Below are 15,426 nucleotides of genomic sequence, written 5' to 3'. Positions count from 1 at the left end.
ATTATGGAGAAAATTAGGGAGTTCCAGAAAAACATCTATTTCTGCTTCATTGACTATGCTAAAGCCTTTGATTGTGTGGATCACAACAAATTGTGGCAAGTTCTTAGATGGGAGTACCAGACCATCTTATTTGTCTCTTGAGAAACCTATATGCCGGTCAAGAAGCAACAGTGAGAACTGGACACAGAACCACTGATTGCTTTAAAATTGGGAAAGGAGTCCAGCAAGGCTGTATTGTGTCGCCCTGCCTATTTAACTTATATGCAGAGCACATGAGAAAGGCAGGGCTAGATGAATCAAAAGTTGGAATTAAAATTGCTGGGAGAAATATCAACAACCTAAGACAGTGATGGCAAACCTTTTAGAGACCAAGTACCGAAACTGCAACCCCAAACCCACTTATTTATCGCTGGGTGGGTGTGGCCCACTGGGTGGGCGTAGCTGTGGTGGTCATGGAAGATTGGGTGGGTGTGGCTGAGGTGAGTGTGGTCACCTCAATTTTGCTCGTGTGGAGGGATGCCTGTGGGGGGACCCAGGGAGTTTCTGGCAGGTGGGATAGTAGGCAGGAGTCTCATCCTGTGGGTTGAGGTGAGGCAGGGTGGGGGTGCCAATGCCATGGGGCAAGGCAAAGAATGGGGCAGCTGCTGCCTGACACCATTGTCCCCTGCACACAGAGGCCAGCGAGCGCATGGGGGCCAGCGGTGTAATCTGGGGCTCCACAGCCCATCGCCAGCAGTTCAAAGAAGCCGCCTCCGAGATGGATGGCCGGCCAACGGCTGAGGAGGTGATGCAGTGGGTTGTGCCTGGGTAAAGGAGAGCGTGCGAGGCCAGGAGGGACCGGGTGGGGGGAGAGAAACCAGCTGTGTCGGGATGCATCCGGCCACGTGGGACCTTGGCGAGTTAGCAGGTGGCTGGTTGAAGAGGGACAGTTGCCATCTCCGGGGCATGGTGCGTCTGCCCACAGAGACGGCTCTGCTTGCCACCTCTGGCACCCGTGCCATAGATTCGCCACCACTGACCTAAGATATCCAGATGATACCATTCTAATGGCAGAAAGTGAAGAGGAATTAAAGAGCCTCTTGTTATGAGTGAAGAAGGAGAGTGCAAAAGTTGGGTTGAAACTAAACATTAAGAAAACCAAGATCATGGCATACGGCCCTGTCAATTCCTGGCAAATAGTTGGGGAAGAAATGGAGATAGTGACAGATTTTTTTTTCCTGGGCTCCAAGATCACCGCAGATGGGGACTGCAGCCAAGAAATTAAAAGACGCTTGCTCCTGTGGAGGAAGGCCATGGCAAATCTAGACAGCACACTAAAAAGCAGAGACATCACCCTGCCAACAAAAGTGCGTATAGTCAAGGCTATGGTCTTCCCAGTTGCAATGTATGGCTGTGAAAGTTGGACAATAAGAAAGGCTGAGCGCCAGAGAATTGAGGCCTTTGAATTATGGTGCTGGAGGAGACTCCTGTGAGTCCCTTGGACTGCAAGGCGATCAAACCGGTCAGTCCTAGAGGAGATCAACCTTGACTGCTCTTTAGAAGGCCAGATCCTGAAGTTGAAACTCAAATACTTTGGCCACCTAATGAGAAGGAAGGACTCAGTGGAGAAGAGCCTAATGCTGAGAAAGGTTGAGGGCAAGAGAAGAAGGGGACGACAGAGAATGAGGTGGCTGGATGGAGTCACTGAAGCAGTAGGCATGAGCCTAAATGGACTCCAGAAGATGGTAGAGGACAGGAAGGCCTGGAGGTCACGATGGGTCGGACACAACTTCACAACTAACAACAACAACAACATCTATAACAGAAAAAAAACAGTTGAGATAAAGGAGAACAGCCCTTTTTGTTGTAACCCATCCCTGTGGAACATTCATCCACCAGAGGTGAGAATTGCTTTTTCCCTTTAGGCCTTCTGGAAGGGTATCAATAAACTGGTTTTGCTGGGCTTCTGGTTTGCTTGCACGGCGCTTTCGGACACGCAGAGAGAGCTCCCTCCCTGCCGTCCGATCTTTCTTCATTGGAGGACCCTGAAAAGGGTCAAAAGTCACCCTGGAGGGGTGACCATCGCAAGGAAGCCCTCCTGTGATCGTGGAAGGGCAGCAGCTCTCCACTTGAATCCGGAGCAGCTCCTTTTGGCCCGAAGAAGAAGAGACCAGCCATCAACATGGCCAATCATTAAGCTGTTCCTGGCTGAAAGCACAATGAAGCAATCTGGAGGACTTGGGTGAGACTTTTCCTTTCTTATCCCCCTACTGCCTGCCTGTGGGACTTTTCTGAAAATTTTCTCCCCCCACCTTTTTTGAAAAAACAGCTTTTGTATACTTGGGGGAATAACATTTTAAGCCTTAAAGCAGACATGTCAAACACAAGGCCCGGGGGCCGGATCCGGCCCGCAAAGCCATCCTGGAAACAGTGAGGGAACGGCCCCCACTGCCTTGGCCCTGGCCCAGAGACCCTCCTTCTGCCAGAGACCCTCAGATCTGTCCCACTCCTGCCCAGGCCCCCATAGGGACCCTTGATGCGAACGATGTAGAGCTGGCCACACTCATCCAGTAGGCCATATGCACTCTAGCCACGCCCACCCAGTAGGCCACGCCCACCCGGCCCCCTGAGGGCAACCGCAATGCTGATGTGTCTCTCAATGAAATTGAGTTTGACACCCCTGCCTTAAAGCGAAGAAAGAAAAATAAAACACCATCTGATCAAGCAAAGAAACTAAGCAACCTTATTCCTACCTATTAAAAAGCTTTTATTTTTGTGGGGATCTACTACCCTATTTTCTGTTTAAGATGTGAACTAAGGAAAAAAGAATGGACTAATTATATAAAAGCTTTATATTAATTTGGGGGAAAAAGAATTTTACAACTTATTCTATTTGCTATTGATGACATCCTGTGGCTAAATGTGGAATTGCAAGTAAATGTTTTGCTTATTCTGACAGTTGACTGAATAACAAAGTTGTCCTTGATATTATCTTCAAAGACAAGTGTGGGAACACCTGGCACTGAAAACAACTTTTAAGAGCATTGGAGGTAGAAAATTATTGACTTCCATTAAAATAGCCTCCATGGAAGACTTAGCTGTAAATACCAACGAAATGGATGACTATATCCCACCACTTAATTACAAATTGATTTTGGACACAATCATGGCTATAACTGAGCAAATTAAAGCCAAATTGCATGATAAACCTGACAACTTAAAGCCATCAGACCACACTTTGACCTTAAATGATGAACTGACAACCCAAAAACAAATAGAACTGGAAATTAACACTGAAATAGGAGACTTCAAAGAGCAACAAACGCAGCCTACAGAGAACTTTTAAGTCCAAACTCCAACTTTAACTACAAAACTTACAGTTCAAAAAACAACACCTGAAGAAAGCAACAGTAAGAGCGAAGATATCAAAGGCTTTCAAATACAGTATGTTGAGTATTCAGCTAATCAAACAATAACAACATTAGCTACTACGTTCTACCTAACCCAGATGGAACTGGAACAAGAAGTATAGCAAACATCAAAAACTGAGGTATTAAAGCAATATTTCAATGATTGTAAAGAGGACACCAGCTTGGCAAAACTGTCATTTGGATGGTCTTCGTGGATTCAAATAGGTGGAGGAGAGAGACACATCTAAGAATTTAACGACACTAAGATGGAAGCTTGATTGGCACAAAAGGAAGGCGAGAGTTAGATTTAAAGATATAGACTTGGTTTTTGGGGGGGATTTGTAAGGACAACTTTAAAAAATCTTTTTTGATGGACTAAGGGGAATCTTAAAATATATATAAACATTTCATATTTAGGTTTTAGATTTTTAAAGGAAAACAAAATTAAGCTTTTAGAATAAAACTTTGAATTATACTATAGAATTTGGAATCTTATAAGATAGTATTTTAATAAGTGTTGAATGGTTAAGACAAAAAATCTTTTCAAACAATTTAGGATTTTTTAAGATGAAAACTTAAATTTACTGTTAAATCATGAGAATGATTTGTAATGAACAATGTAAGTTTTGTAGACAAGAGAATTATTCTTTACTGAAATAGGGAATTGTAGGTTACCCAAAAAGTAAGCTTTCTTCTGTATATTATAGGCTACTTTAGAGTATTTTATTGCAACTAGGTAAAACTTAAAATCAGGATTTTGATATCTATTTGTCTAATTACATTGAAAACTTTCTTAATTGATTAGGTCATATCTAGAAATGTACTAACTTGATTACTTTGACTATGTGAAAACTAAGGGAATCAGATAGGGAATCTTTATTGATGCAACCTGAACTATTTACAAACAACTTGTTAATTGTTACTTTTCACTACCCAATCACCATATTGCTTCACAAGTACATGTATATGTAAATATTGAAAAACCAATAAAACTTGATTTAAAAAAAACAAAACTGGTTTTGCTGGTTGGCCTGGGGCCCTGAGGTGCTACTTGCCACTGGAGGTGGCTGATAGGGTAAGAAGATCTCATCCCTATCTAATCTGTCTCTTGGTTCTTATATATGTGGCTTTAGTGCAGTTTTTAACAATTATTTTAATGTTGATTTAATATTTTAGCTATTTTTCTATGATTTGTAAGCCTCTTAGTGTCATCTTGTAGGGGAGCTAAGCAGCATAGAAATTTAATAAATAAAACAAACTATTATCCTGGTTATGGCCAGGACAGGGGTGAGCATTTTTGTCTTCAAATAGCATTAGTGTGCCATCTCAGTGGAAAAAATATTTGCTGGAGTAATATATCACCAGGTACAATGTATTATGGGACATTATATGAATGTCTTAAATCCAAAGCCCTTTGTTTTTCCAAAAGGGAAGTGAGATCAGGTGCTATAGCAGATGTTTTCTTCAGTAAAGGGAAAATTCAAAAATACAATTCTTATTTCTCCCCACCCCCCCAAAGATCTTGTACTGCATAAGTTGGCAGATTTGGGGAAGATCACTCCCCATACATCTCTTTCCATCTTCTCCCTCCGAAGAGAGGAGCCTTTCAAAAGTTGCTTTAATGAGTGGCTTTAATACAAGCTAAACATCTACTTTAGTAATGGTTACTGAGTGTAGGATTGTATAGTAAGAGTGACATCATTCAGAATCTTCTTTAAGAGATAATGCACTCAAGGCCAGAAGGAAAAATCCACTATGTTTAAGTAATCTGAGATTTAAGCTTTTATTTAAGTTTATAATTGCCATTTTGTCAAGCCTTCCTCATAAAATGGATGGTATACTGATTTGTGCTTCATCTTCTTTGCAAACAGAGATTGTGTCCAATGCAAAGCCTTTAACAAAGGAGAAAAAAAAGAACGGTGTGAAAAAGAATGTTCACACTTTAGTTTGGAGCTGGTGGATCGTAGAGAAAAGTTGCCACAACCTGGACAGTATGATGCTTTGACTCACTGCAAGGAGAAGGATATTGATGACTGTTGGTTTTACTTTACATACTCTGTTGACTCAAATAACAAGGCCATTGTTCATGTGGTAAAGACACCAGGTATGCTTTGGTGCTCATAGACAGTTTTTACATTAGGGGATGCTTAAACCTAAACTCATTTACCTATCCCTATTCTTAATTTAATTTCTTGTGCTTCATAACATCCAGAATTTTATGTATGTGTGTTATTATCATCCTCTTTGAAAATAGTGTATTTAAAATACAGCTCTTAGTAGATATTTATTTTAAAAAACCAAGAGGATGTTGTTGAATACTCACAAAATGAACCCAAAGGACTATTGGAACTATCAGTGAGTTTGTGGCTATTGCTTCATTGGCTCCTTTACCCAACCTCCATTGATTATACTAAAGAAATGTTTTATGCCTAATTGTCCAGTTCTCACTCGGGCAGTAAATCCATGCAGGTATTTTTAAATTGGAAACAGCCCAAAGGATTGGTAAACCTGATCAGTGGTCAAACTCCCACCTTGTTCTTTGCACATTCCTCAGCAAATCACTCATGCCCTGGTCACGTCACAGCTTGATTACCCTATAGGGCTGCTCTTGGGAACCACTTGGAAGCTTCAGCAGGTCCAGAATGCAACAGTAATAGGCATGCATCTTATACCTATGTAATACCACGACTCCACAACCTGCAATTTTCTTCAGGTTTTGATTCAAAGGGTTAGTCATTACCTATAAAACGTACATGGCATAGATTCTGGATACTTGAGGGGCCACCTATCTCTCATTGTATTTGCCTGACTAATTAATTTTGGTAGGGTTGCTGCACTTTGGGTTCCATTCATTGAACAATGCCATCAAGGTGGCCTTGGAAGCACCCCTGCCCTGTAGCAGTTCATGCCCTCTAAAATGAGCTTGTCCCTGAGATTCATAAGGCTGCCCAAGGTCTCCAGAGAGGAAAATTGTTATCTTTTTTTTTTCTTTCTATTCTCTAACATTCCCCCCCTTTTTTCCTTTGCCTTGTGCTGGTTTTGTGTGCTTTTCTGTTTTTGTTTTAAAATGTTGTAAGCCACTCAGATACAGTATGCTGGGATTTGGGCAGCATATAAATTTAATTAATAGTATCTATTCCAGGTTCTTGGGAAGAACAGGTAGATAAAAATGCTAAATCCAGTCTAAACATCTGGCTGATTGTACAGTCATTATCTAAGAACAACATTAATTATTCATATTTTTAGATGGCTGTTTCATATTGCAACTGTATTAAAATTATGCTTCATTAATTTTGTTTGCTAGAATGCCCAAGTGGTCCTGACATCATTCCTATTGTTGCTGGTGTGGTTGCTGGAATTGTTCTTATTGGTCTAGCTTTATTGCTGATTTGGAAGTTACTTATGATCATTCATGATAGAAGAGAATTTGCAAAATTTGAGAAAGAAAAAATGAATGCAAAATGGGATACGGTGAGTTACTATTTTAATAACCTTAAGCAGGTATACATATCTGAAAATAGTTTGCATGTTTCATAAATTTCAGGCATCAATTTAGAAAAATATGTATGTTAGTCAGACTTGCTTTCTGTACATCTCCAGATCATTCCAAGCTGGAAAAGACATATTATCATAATTCTTTTAAAAGCTTTCAGTCTTTTAAATATTAACACCAAGCTTTTCCAGTTGTAGACCTCAATATTTTGTTCTCTTTTAGGATATTACTAGGATTCTATTCATTTGAATATGATTGAATACAACCCTAAATCTTAGAACTAACATTTATGTTAGAGCACGACCTTTTTTCTTCAGACTGTTGTCTCTTTTGTATTCCACATTGATGATTTTTCTACCTTCAGCAAGAAAATCCAATATACAAGAGTCCTATTAATAATTTCAAGAATCCAAACTATGGACGTAAAGCTGGTCTCTAAGTTTCCGTTCGTATTTTCTTTTCTATTTCTTTCTCTTTGCATGAGCTTTTCTTCAGGCTTACTGAATGCAGCTTTAACTAATTATTGCTTGATTCCTAACACCTTTAATTGCTGCATCTTTCTTTGAATTAAGTAACAGAATTTAGAGAGCCAGTTTAGTGTAATAATAAACCGGGTTAGAACATGGGAAACTAAATTCTAGTCTTAGGCATGTAGTCTTTGGATTTTGAACATATTACACTTTTTGTCGGCTATAGGAAGAAGGTAATAGAAAATCATTTCTGAAGCATTTTGGCAAGGGCAGCCAATAAATAAAGAGGAAATGGACAAGCATTTAAGAACCTATTTTGCTCCCTTTAGTAAAATCTGAAACACTGATGAGTAAAACAAGGACCTCCACCAAAAAAAGTGGGAAATGCAAACCAGAGCACTTTCTCTTCGTGATAAGGGCCTCTATGCAAAATTATATTAATCACGTGTTTATGCTTTGTCCCTTTTCCAGCCTTAGGGCTTGGCAAATATGAGATGTAATGCTCTTCAAATCTGGTAAAATAAACAAGGCATGATGTAGCTTAATTTAAAGTACTTCTAGTTGTTAATGGAACAAATTTATTTAGTGCATTGTCACTGAGATCACTCTTTTTATCTGGCTAGTTAGTTTACTTGAGAATAGTGATCGAGAACACTATCCCCAGATGACTCTTGTGACAATGGCCACTAACTAAATATATTCTTGAGAGAAAAAAGCATCAATGGCAGGAAATGGAGTACAGCACAAAGCAGATACAGCAGACATGTCAAACACAAGGCCCGGGGGCCGGATCCGGCCCGCGAAGTAGTTTCATGTGGCCCGCGAAGCCATCCTGGAAACAGTGAGGGAACGGGCCCCACTGCCTTGGCCCTGGCCCAGAGACCCTCCTTCTGCCAGAGACCCTCAGATCTGTCCCACTCCTGCCCAGGCCCCCATAGGCACCCTTGATGCGAACAATGTAGAGCTGGCCATGCCCACCCAGTAGGCCATATGCAATCTAGCCACGCCCACCCAGCAGGCCACGCCCACCCTGGCCATGCCCACCCGGCCCCCTGAGGGCAACCGCAATGCTGATGCGGCCCTCAATGAAATTGAGTTTGACACCCCTGAGATACAGTCTTGGCAACATATAAAATAATTCTTTTTAAATGTTGATTTCTATTCGAGCTGAACTTGAAAGTAGCGTGATAAGGTAGAAAATAATTAGACTGAACTTTGTTGATAGTTTATATAGTTCAACCTTAATTTGTGGCACAACCAGAGTATTATACGTAAATATGCTGCATTCTTCACATATATGTCCTTTTCTTACTTTTTCTCATTTCTTTTATTCTATTTCCATTCCATCTCTTATTTGATAATTCAGTTGTTTTTTATTTCTGAATACTCTGATGCTATGAATATGATTATATGATTGCCAATGATAATCCTGAAAAGAGACAAAACATTTGCCCCAAGCTTTAAAAAGAATAGTTAGCAAAGGTTCAAAAATAGTATCCTGGACTAAAGTCTATAATTCTTGGATGCAGTACAATGTTGGTTTTTAAAGTCTGATAATATAATGAATTTCAGTATAGGGAATTTGTTGAAAATCAGTTTGCTGTGTCAACATTTATGTAATTTGGAACAAATTCATCCATGCTTAAACAACCTGATTATACAGGTTTTGTGTGTGAGTCGCAAGTCCTCTCTTCTGTTTGCTGTTTGTGAGCTTTATTCCTCAATATTGAAGGATGGATTTGCTGTGTTCACATTGAAACTAATTTTATGGCTGATCTTACTTAGATCATGAAAGACTTGAGTAATAAAGGAGCACTTGGCTGTGATTTTTTCTGATATAGCAATGTCAGTGTTAATTTTGTACTGTCAAAAATACATCCAAAGTTTCCTTTAATTAAAGTATGTATATACTGGAGGGAATATGGAATCAATAGAGGCATGTAAAGAAAAACATTTTTTTTCTTTTCAAAATTTTTTTTTAATATTTATTTAATGGCCACCCATATCATCATGCATTAAAGTGTTGTGAAATTCCTATGAATAGATTATTTGCAGTGCCTTTCCTTTAGCCCCTTGATTATTTAAAGAATAATTTATGGTACTAAATGTGTAGTAAAAATTAAAAATGCTAGATAGATAATATGTAATATTTCCCTCCCCCTCCCTTCCCAAAAACAAAAGGCTTGCTTGTTTCAATCTTGTTGATCCAATGCAGGAACTGTGGAATCCTGTATGCACATGAATATCTAGACTGGCTTGGCAGTATGTGAAAATACTTTTTCAATAAGTTGACTGTTTTTTTATTCTATTAATCCTTTTTTTTCTTTCTTGTAGGGTGAAAATCCTATATACAAGAGTGCCGTGACAACTGTAGTGAATCCTAAGTATGAGGGGAAATGAAAATTGCTTTATAATTTCACAACACTGGGTGTGATATAATCATTTTGTATTCATTACCTAGCTTTTGGCAATATTGCAATGGATTTACTAATTCCTTACTTACATACAGTTGTTTCCTATGCAATTTTTTTAAATGTACAGTATTTTATTTTTGAAGGTTTTTTTCTTTGTCTTTGCAAATAAAAGTGCCAGAAAACTCACAGAATACTTGAGATTGCATATCCTATTCAGTATGATTATAGCTTACTCAAGGTGCTTTTTTTATCTACCCTGTCTTTTGTATGGAGTGAAATACTTAATAAACGATTTGCCTATACATTAAGTATTAAAATTAGAGCAGGTTTTAGCCTTATAGACGTATCAAGGTTTGGCTTGCACAAGTAGTGCAAACCTAATACTTAACTAATAAACTATAAAAAATTAGTTTATGAATAATGTGAGACTTAATTTCCAGCTTTCTGTATTCAGTAATGTAGAAACCATGATGTAACTAATTTCAATTTTCATTTGTAAGATACATATTAAATTGCCACTATGTGTGTATAAGAATAAAAAGTAGATCCAAAATAAGAGCTTAAATATTATTAAAAAAGATATGATAATAATAATAATAATTCCTCTTTTTAAATTCAGATTTCCTTTTAAATCAGCTCCCCTTATCTGGTGCCACCCCGTGGTACTGGACTTTTAAAAAATTGATCATATTTGAAATTGAAAGTCCTGCATATACAGGGCACAGAATAGTGGAGTTTTTCTTAGCGCCTTAATTCCTTAGGTTTCTTTTTAAATTTCTTGCTTAGTTTAAAGCCTGGTGCTTTGGCAACTTTTATCTTTAATGTATTTGATTTCTTTCTGTGTAAGATAATTGTTAAACCAGCTTATTTTTGCAATCTTGGTTGTAATTTATCATATAGCTAACATTGCATGATTCTGAATCAGGAGATACTGTGGCTTGTATATTTGCTGCTGGGTATTCTGTTACTGTTCTGTACTAGCCACATTCATATTTTAAGTGCCTTTTATTTTAACAAATGTTCACTTTTTACAATGTTATCATGGAATTTATTTATTAAATTTAATAAAATCCTTTAAAAATTGAATTGGTATTTCCTCTGTTGTTGTAAGTGTTGGTAAAACTGAACATTCTTAAAATGTAGTAGAGCAAGGCTTAGGAGAGGCTGTTGTGGGCCTTTGGGGGATCAGCTTCAGCAGAAAAGGACAAAGAACTGAACTGTCACCAAACACGGGTGAAACCTGCCATACTGATCTTTAGAGAAGGAAGAGGGATGGATATGAATAGTGTCACTCCTTTTTGAGCATCGAAATACTTCACCTAGCATCCCACACCCTTGTGTGGGAATACTTTCAGGTCAGAGTATTTAGATGGACACTGGTATTTTAATTATTTCATTCCTGTTAGGGGAAATAATAGTTCTAAAGGAAATTCAAAATCCCAGGTTTCATCCATCAGGCAGATTTGTAAATATATATTTAGTACCAGGGAAGAGAAGAAGTTTGGAAGCAATGGCAGATTTTAATTTTTCTGAATATTTCAACTGGAACTTAAGAATAGTAAGGCATGTTTTGGTTTCTGTAGGACTGAAAAGATATCTAGAATTTAGCATTTATAATTTGTGTTTCCTACCCCACCCATATATCCTACACAACCATTATATATTCTAACTTCGTTATCTGATACCTCAGCATGCATTCTTATTTTTTGTTTTATTTAGTGGTCAATTATCAGAAGTTTTACATAGTCGTCTCTTATTATTTAGGTTATAATTTTACTAGATAACTTCAACAATAACCACCTTTTCATGTAAGCACTGAAGTCTACCCAGTTTTCTTATGTAGGAACAACTACTGCTAAAGGAACAACTACTCCCTTGTTTTGTATAGACCAACATAATGCAGACAGTATGCTAATTATGGATTTTGTTTCAATCAACTGTCCACTTTACATTAGAATCATGAGCAGATTTTGTATTTGGGAGGATGACAACTGTACCTAGATCCAAAGAATTGTCCATATATTTGCTTTGTACCTAGTTCTTGAAAGTTAAAAGGAACTCAATAGCCATCTATATCAGCATGATTTCCTAGTTAGAACAGTATAAAAAAATCTGCATCTAGCAAGATAAGGAGGACCTTCACTTTCCTTATAAGTCAACATTTGCTTAAGTGTGGAGGAGAGCAAACAGCATGACATTCTATAAAGAATGAACTATATTTTGACTTAATATGAGGATCACTCAATTCTATTAATTGGTTCCCTGTGAATTTTAAGTGGTTGGTTAGGTCCAAAGATTTATTTTTTAAAATATCTGAATTCTAGACAGACTGTACCATCCCAGACCTCCCCATCCCCAAAAAGTCATTTCAGAGAGACATAAATGTACTTTTATCAAATGCAGTAAAAGTAATTACTCTGAGATTTGGTAGTTCAGCTTACATATATTTTAACTACCATTCGACTGCAAATTACAGGTTTCACAGGTCTCAAAAGAAATTAATACATGAATGCCTTATTTTTCCTTAACACAGTTGTAAAATTGAAAGTTACAAGTTTGCTGCATAATGAATAAATCCAAAAGATTAAAGTTAGATCAGTGGCTTCTTGGATTTTGCCATATAACTGGGGAAGTTCCATCTTTTCTTGTAGGAGAACAGCCCTTTCCACAAATAACAAATGAATCCTATAATTCAAACAGAAGTATTCTGAGTATGCAATTTCAATAATCAACTATATGAAATATATTTCAGATTATTATTTGAATTATCTATTATTCCCTTCATTTCCTTTTGCAATTGTAAGTTTGGTTAGTTAAAAGACAACTAGAAACGTCATATATACACTACAGCTTAATACCAGAAAACATTTTTGCTTGAAAAGTATCCCAAGTTCATCTCCAGCAGGCTTAACAAATGGTGCTTCATAGATGTTCTTAGCATAAGAGCTTAGCATGAACCTGGTATGGTAGGGACCAGTAGCTTATTATTTTGCAATGTCCAATCTACTTAAGTAAAACCATTTCCAAGACTGAGTTAAGCATGATAACTTTAAAAATAGTTGTGAAAAAAATGGCAGGTCAGATACGAAGCATGGCATCTGTCAATTTTAACTGTTCTTGTGGCCCTGTCACTGTTAGCCCAGCTAGGTAGATCAGATCAGATCAGATCAGAAAAGCAACTAATTGGAAAACTAAACCTACACCTTATTTAGATAGACTTTAATGACATTGTCAGCCCAATGTGCTTTTCTTCTCCTTATATCCCAGTGAATCAAGGACCTGTTTGAATTGTTTTGAAAACAACCTTTGTGGAAGGGGTCTGTTGTAACTTCAAATGGCCACTAAGCAATTATCTATACTATCTTGCTACCCAGAACTTAAAAGAATTAAGCTTTTTCTCTTATGTAAGGGTTTTTGCCGATTTCTATCAAGGACATCTCCCATACACTACAGTCATAAAAACAGATGCAAAGGTTCTGTTTTCAGGAGGCAGTTTTCTGCAAAACCTGAAACTTTTAACTGTTCTAAAAGACCACGGAACTTGAGTTATTTTATATTTTGTTCTTTTGGAATACAAACAATTTATATACTACTTAAATGGGGAAACAAAATATTTTACATTTTACAGGCAGCACTAATTATAAGCACCACTACTTTAATACCATTTTGAAGTCTTGTTTGAACACGGGTAAAAGATGTTTACCTTTTTAATCAGTGAATTGCTCTTTTGCAAGTAGTAATGGTATTTTTAAAATTGACATCTGCTTTGTTGAGAGACAGGAAGATTCCATGGGCTATAAACTGTATTTATCAATTTAGAAAGAAGACATATTCATGAAATATCATATTAGACCTCAAAACTTTAAAGATGGTTTAAAGGTTTAATAGATTTCCCTGATTCTGAGTTGAAGGTTGCAATTGGATCGCTATTGCATGGCCTGGGGGACTCATGGCCTGCCCTCCTACAACATGACATCTGAAGAACTTCAAAAGGTAAGAGTGCAGTAGGAGATGGGCAGGTGGGGAAAAGGCCCAATCACTGCAAGGTTCCAGCAGGGTGGGATGGCAGGAGAGATGCCGGGGGGGGCACTGCAGCAACCAGTGATGGGTCATAAGGACTACACAAACCCACGGCAGCCATCATAACTTTGAAATGGGAGGGTGTTATATATAGTTTTTGGGAGTTTCTGTCACAATTTCAAACATTCATTAAATGATCTATCATACCTCAAGGATTACCTGTAGTTCCTTCAATATATCAACTGTACAGTTATTTTACTACTTTCTAATTGAGCAATAGCTACTTACCAAATCTTGAACTTGATTAGCTAGAGGAGTTAGTCCTTGAAAGGCTGAAGAATAATTGCCCCCTAATCACAAACACAAACACAAAAGTCCATTATTATCTATGAAGCCCTACAGCACCTTACAGAATAACACCAAAAAATGATGTCATCATCATGGGGGGATTGGAATGCTAAACTAGGAAGCCAAAACATAACTGCAATAACAAGTAAGTTTGGCCTTGGAGAACAAAATGAAGCAAGGCACAGATAAAATTTTGTCAAGAGAATACAATGGTCATAGCAAACACTCTTTTCCAACAAGAGTGTTTTCCAACAAGAGATGGCTCTTCACATGGACATCACGAGACGATCAACACAGAAATCAGATTGACTATGTGCTCTGCATCCAAAGATGGAGAAGCTCTATACAGTCAGTAAAAACAAGACCAGGAGCTGACTTGGCTTAGACCATGAGCTTCTCATTGTAAAATTTAGGCTTAAACTGAAGAAAGTAGGGAAAAGCACTAGGCCACTCAGGTATGAACTAAATTATATCCCTGATGAATATACAGTAGAGGTGACAAATAGATTTAAGAAATTAGATCTGATAGAGTGCCTGAAGAACAATGGACGAAAGTTTGCAACATTGTACAAGAGGTAGCAACTAAAACCATCCCAAAGAAAAAGAAATGCAAGAAAGCAAAATGGCTGTCTGAGGAAGCTTTGCAAATAGCTGCGGACAGGAGGGAAGCTAAAGGCAAGGGAGAAAAAGAAAGAAAGAATGCAGAATTCCAGATAATAGCTAGAAGAGATAAGAATGCCTTCTTAAATGAACAGTGCAAAGAAATCGAAGAAAACAATAGAATAGGGAGGACCAGAGATCTCTTCAAGAAAATTGGAGAGATGAAGGGAATGTTTCATGCAAAAATGGGCATGATAAAGGAGCAAAATGGCAGGGCCCAACAGAGGCAGAAGAGATTAAGAAGAGAAGGCAAAATTACACAGCAGAACTATACAAGAACGAGCTTAACATCCCTGGTAACAACGATGAGGTGGTCACTGACCTCGAGCCAGACATCCTAGAATGTGAAGTGAAGTGGGCCTTAGGAAAACTGAGCTACAACAAAGCTAGTGGAGGTGACAGTATTCCAGCTGAGCTATTCAAAATCTTAAAAGATGATGCAGTAAAAGTGCTACACTCAATTTGCCAGCAAATTTGGAAAACTCAACAGTGGCCACAGGATTGACTATGCAAAAGCATTTGACTGTGTGGATCACAACAAATTGTGGCAATTTGTTAAAGAGATGGGAGTACTAGACCATCTTATTTGTCTCTTGAAAAAACCTATATGTGGGTCAAGAAGCAAAAGTGAC

General features: G+C 38.0%; 2 protein-coding genes across 2 annotated transcripts in view; one reads left to right on the top strand and one right to left on the bottom strand.

The window, feature by feature from the left end:
- ITGB1 (integrin subunit beta 1) overlaps positions 1-8,152 on the top strand; it is a 47,961-nt gene extending 39,809 nt beyond the window's left edge. The window contains 3 exon segments of the mRNA XM_081345097.1: positions 5,261-5,493; positions 6,694-6,860; positions 7,247-8,152. Of these exon segments, the coding sequence (XP_081201223.1) occupies positions 5,261-5,493; positions 6,694-6,860; positions 7,247-7,321 (475 nt within the window). The 3' untranslated portion in view covers positions 7,322-8,152.
- A 4,078-nt stretch (positions 8,153-12,230) lies between these two features.
- CCDC7 (coiled-coil domain containing 7) overlaps positions 12,231-15,426 on the bottom strand; it is a 317,972-nt gene continuing 314,776 nt past the window's right edge. Inside the window, 2 exon segments of the mRNA XM_081343017.1 lie at positions 12,231-12,451; positions 14,075-14,136. Coding sequence (XP_081199143.1) covers positions 12,362-12,451; positions 14,075-14,136 — 152 coding nt within the window. The 3' untranslated portion in view covers positions 12,231-12,361.

This window comes from Vipera berus, assembly GCF_964194415.1.
Source record: "Vipera berus genome assembly, chromosome: Z".
In the NCBI taxonomy this organism is placed as follows: Eukaryota; Metazoa; Chordata; class Lepidosauria; order Squamata; family Viperidae; genus Vipera; species Vipera berus.
The sequence above is the reverse complement of the archived record's forward strand: the minus strand, read 5'-3'. Positions and strand labels throughout refer to the sequence as shown.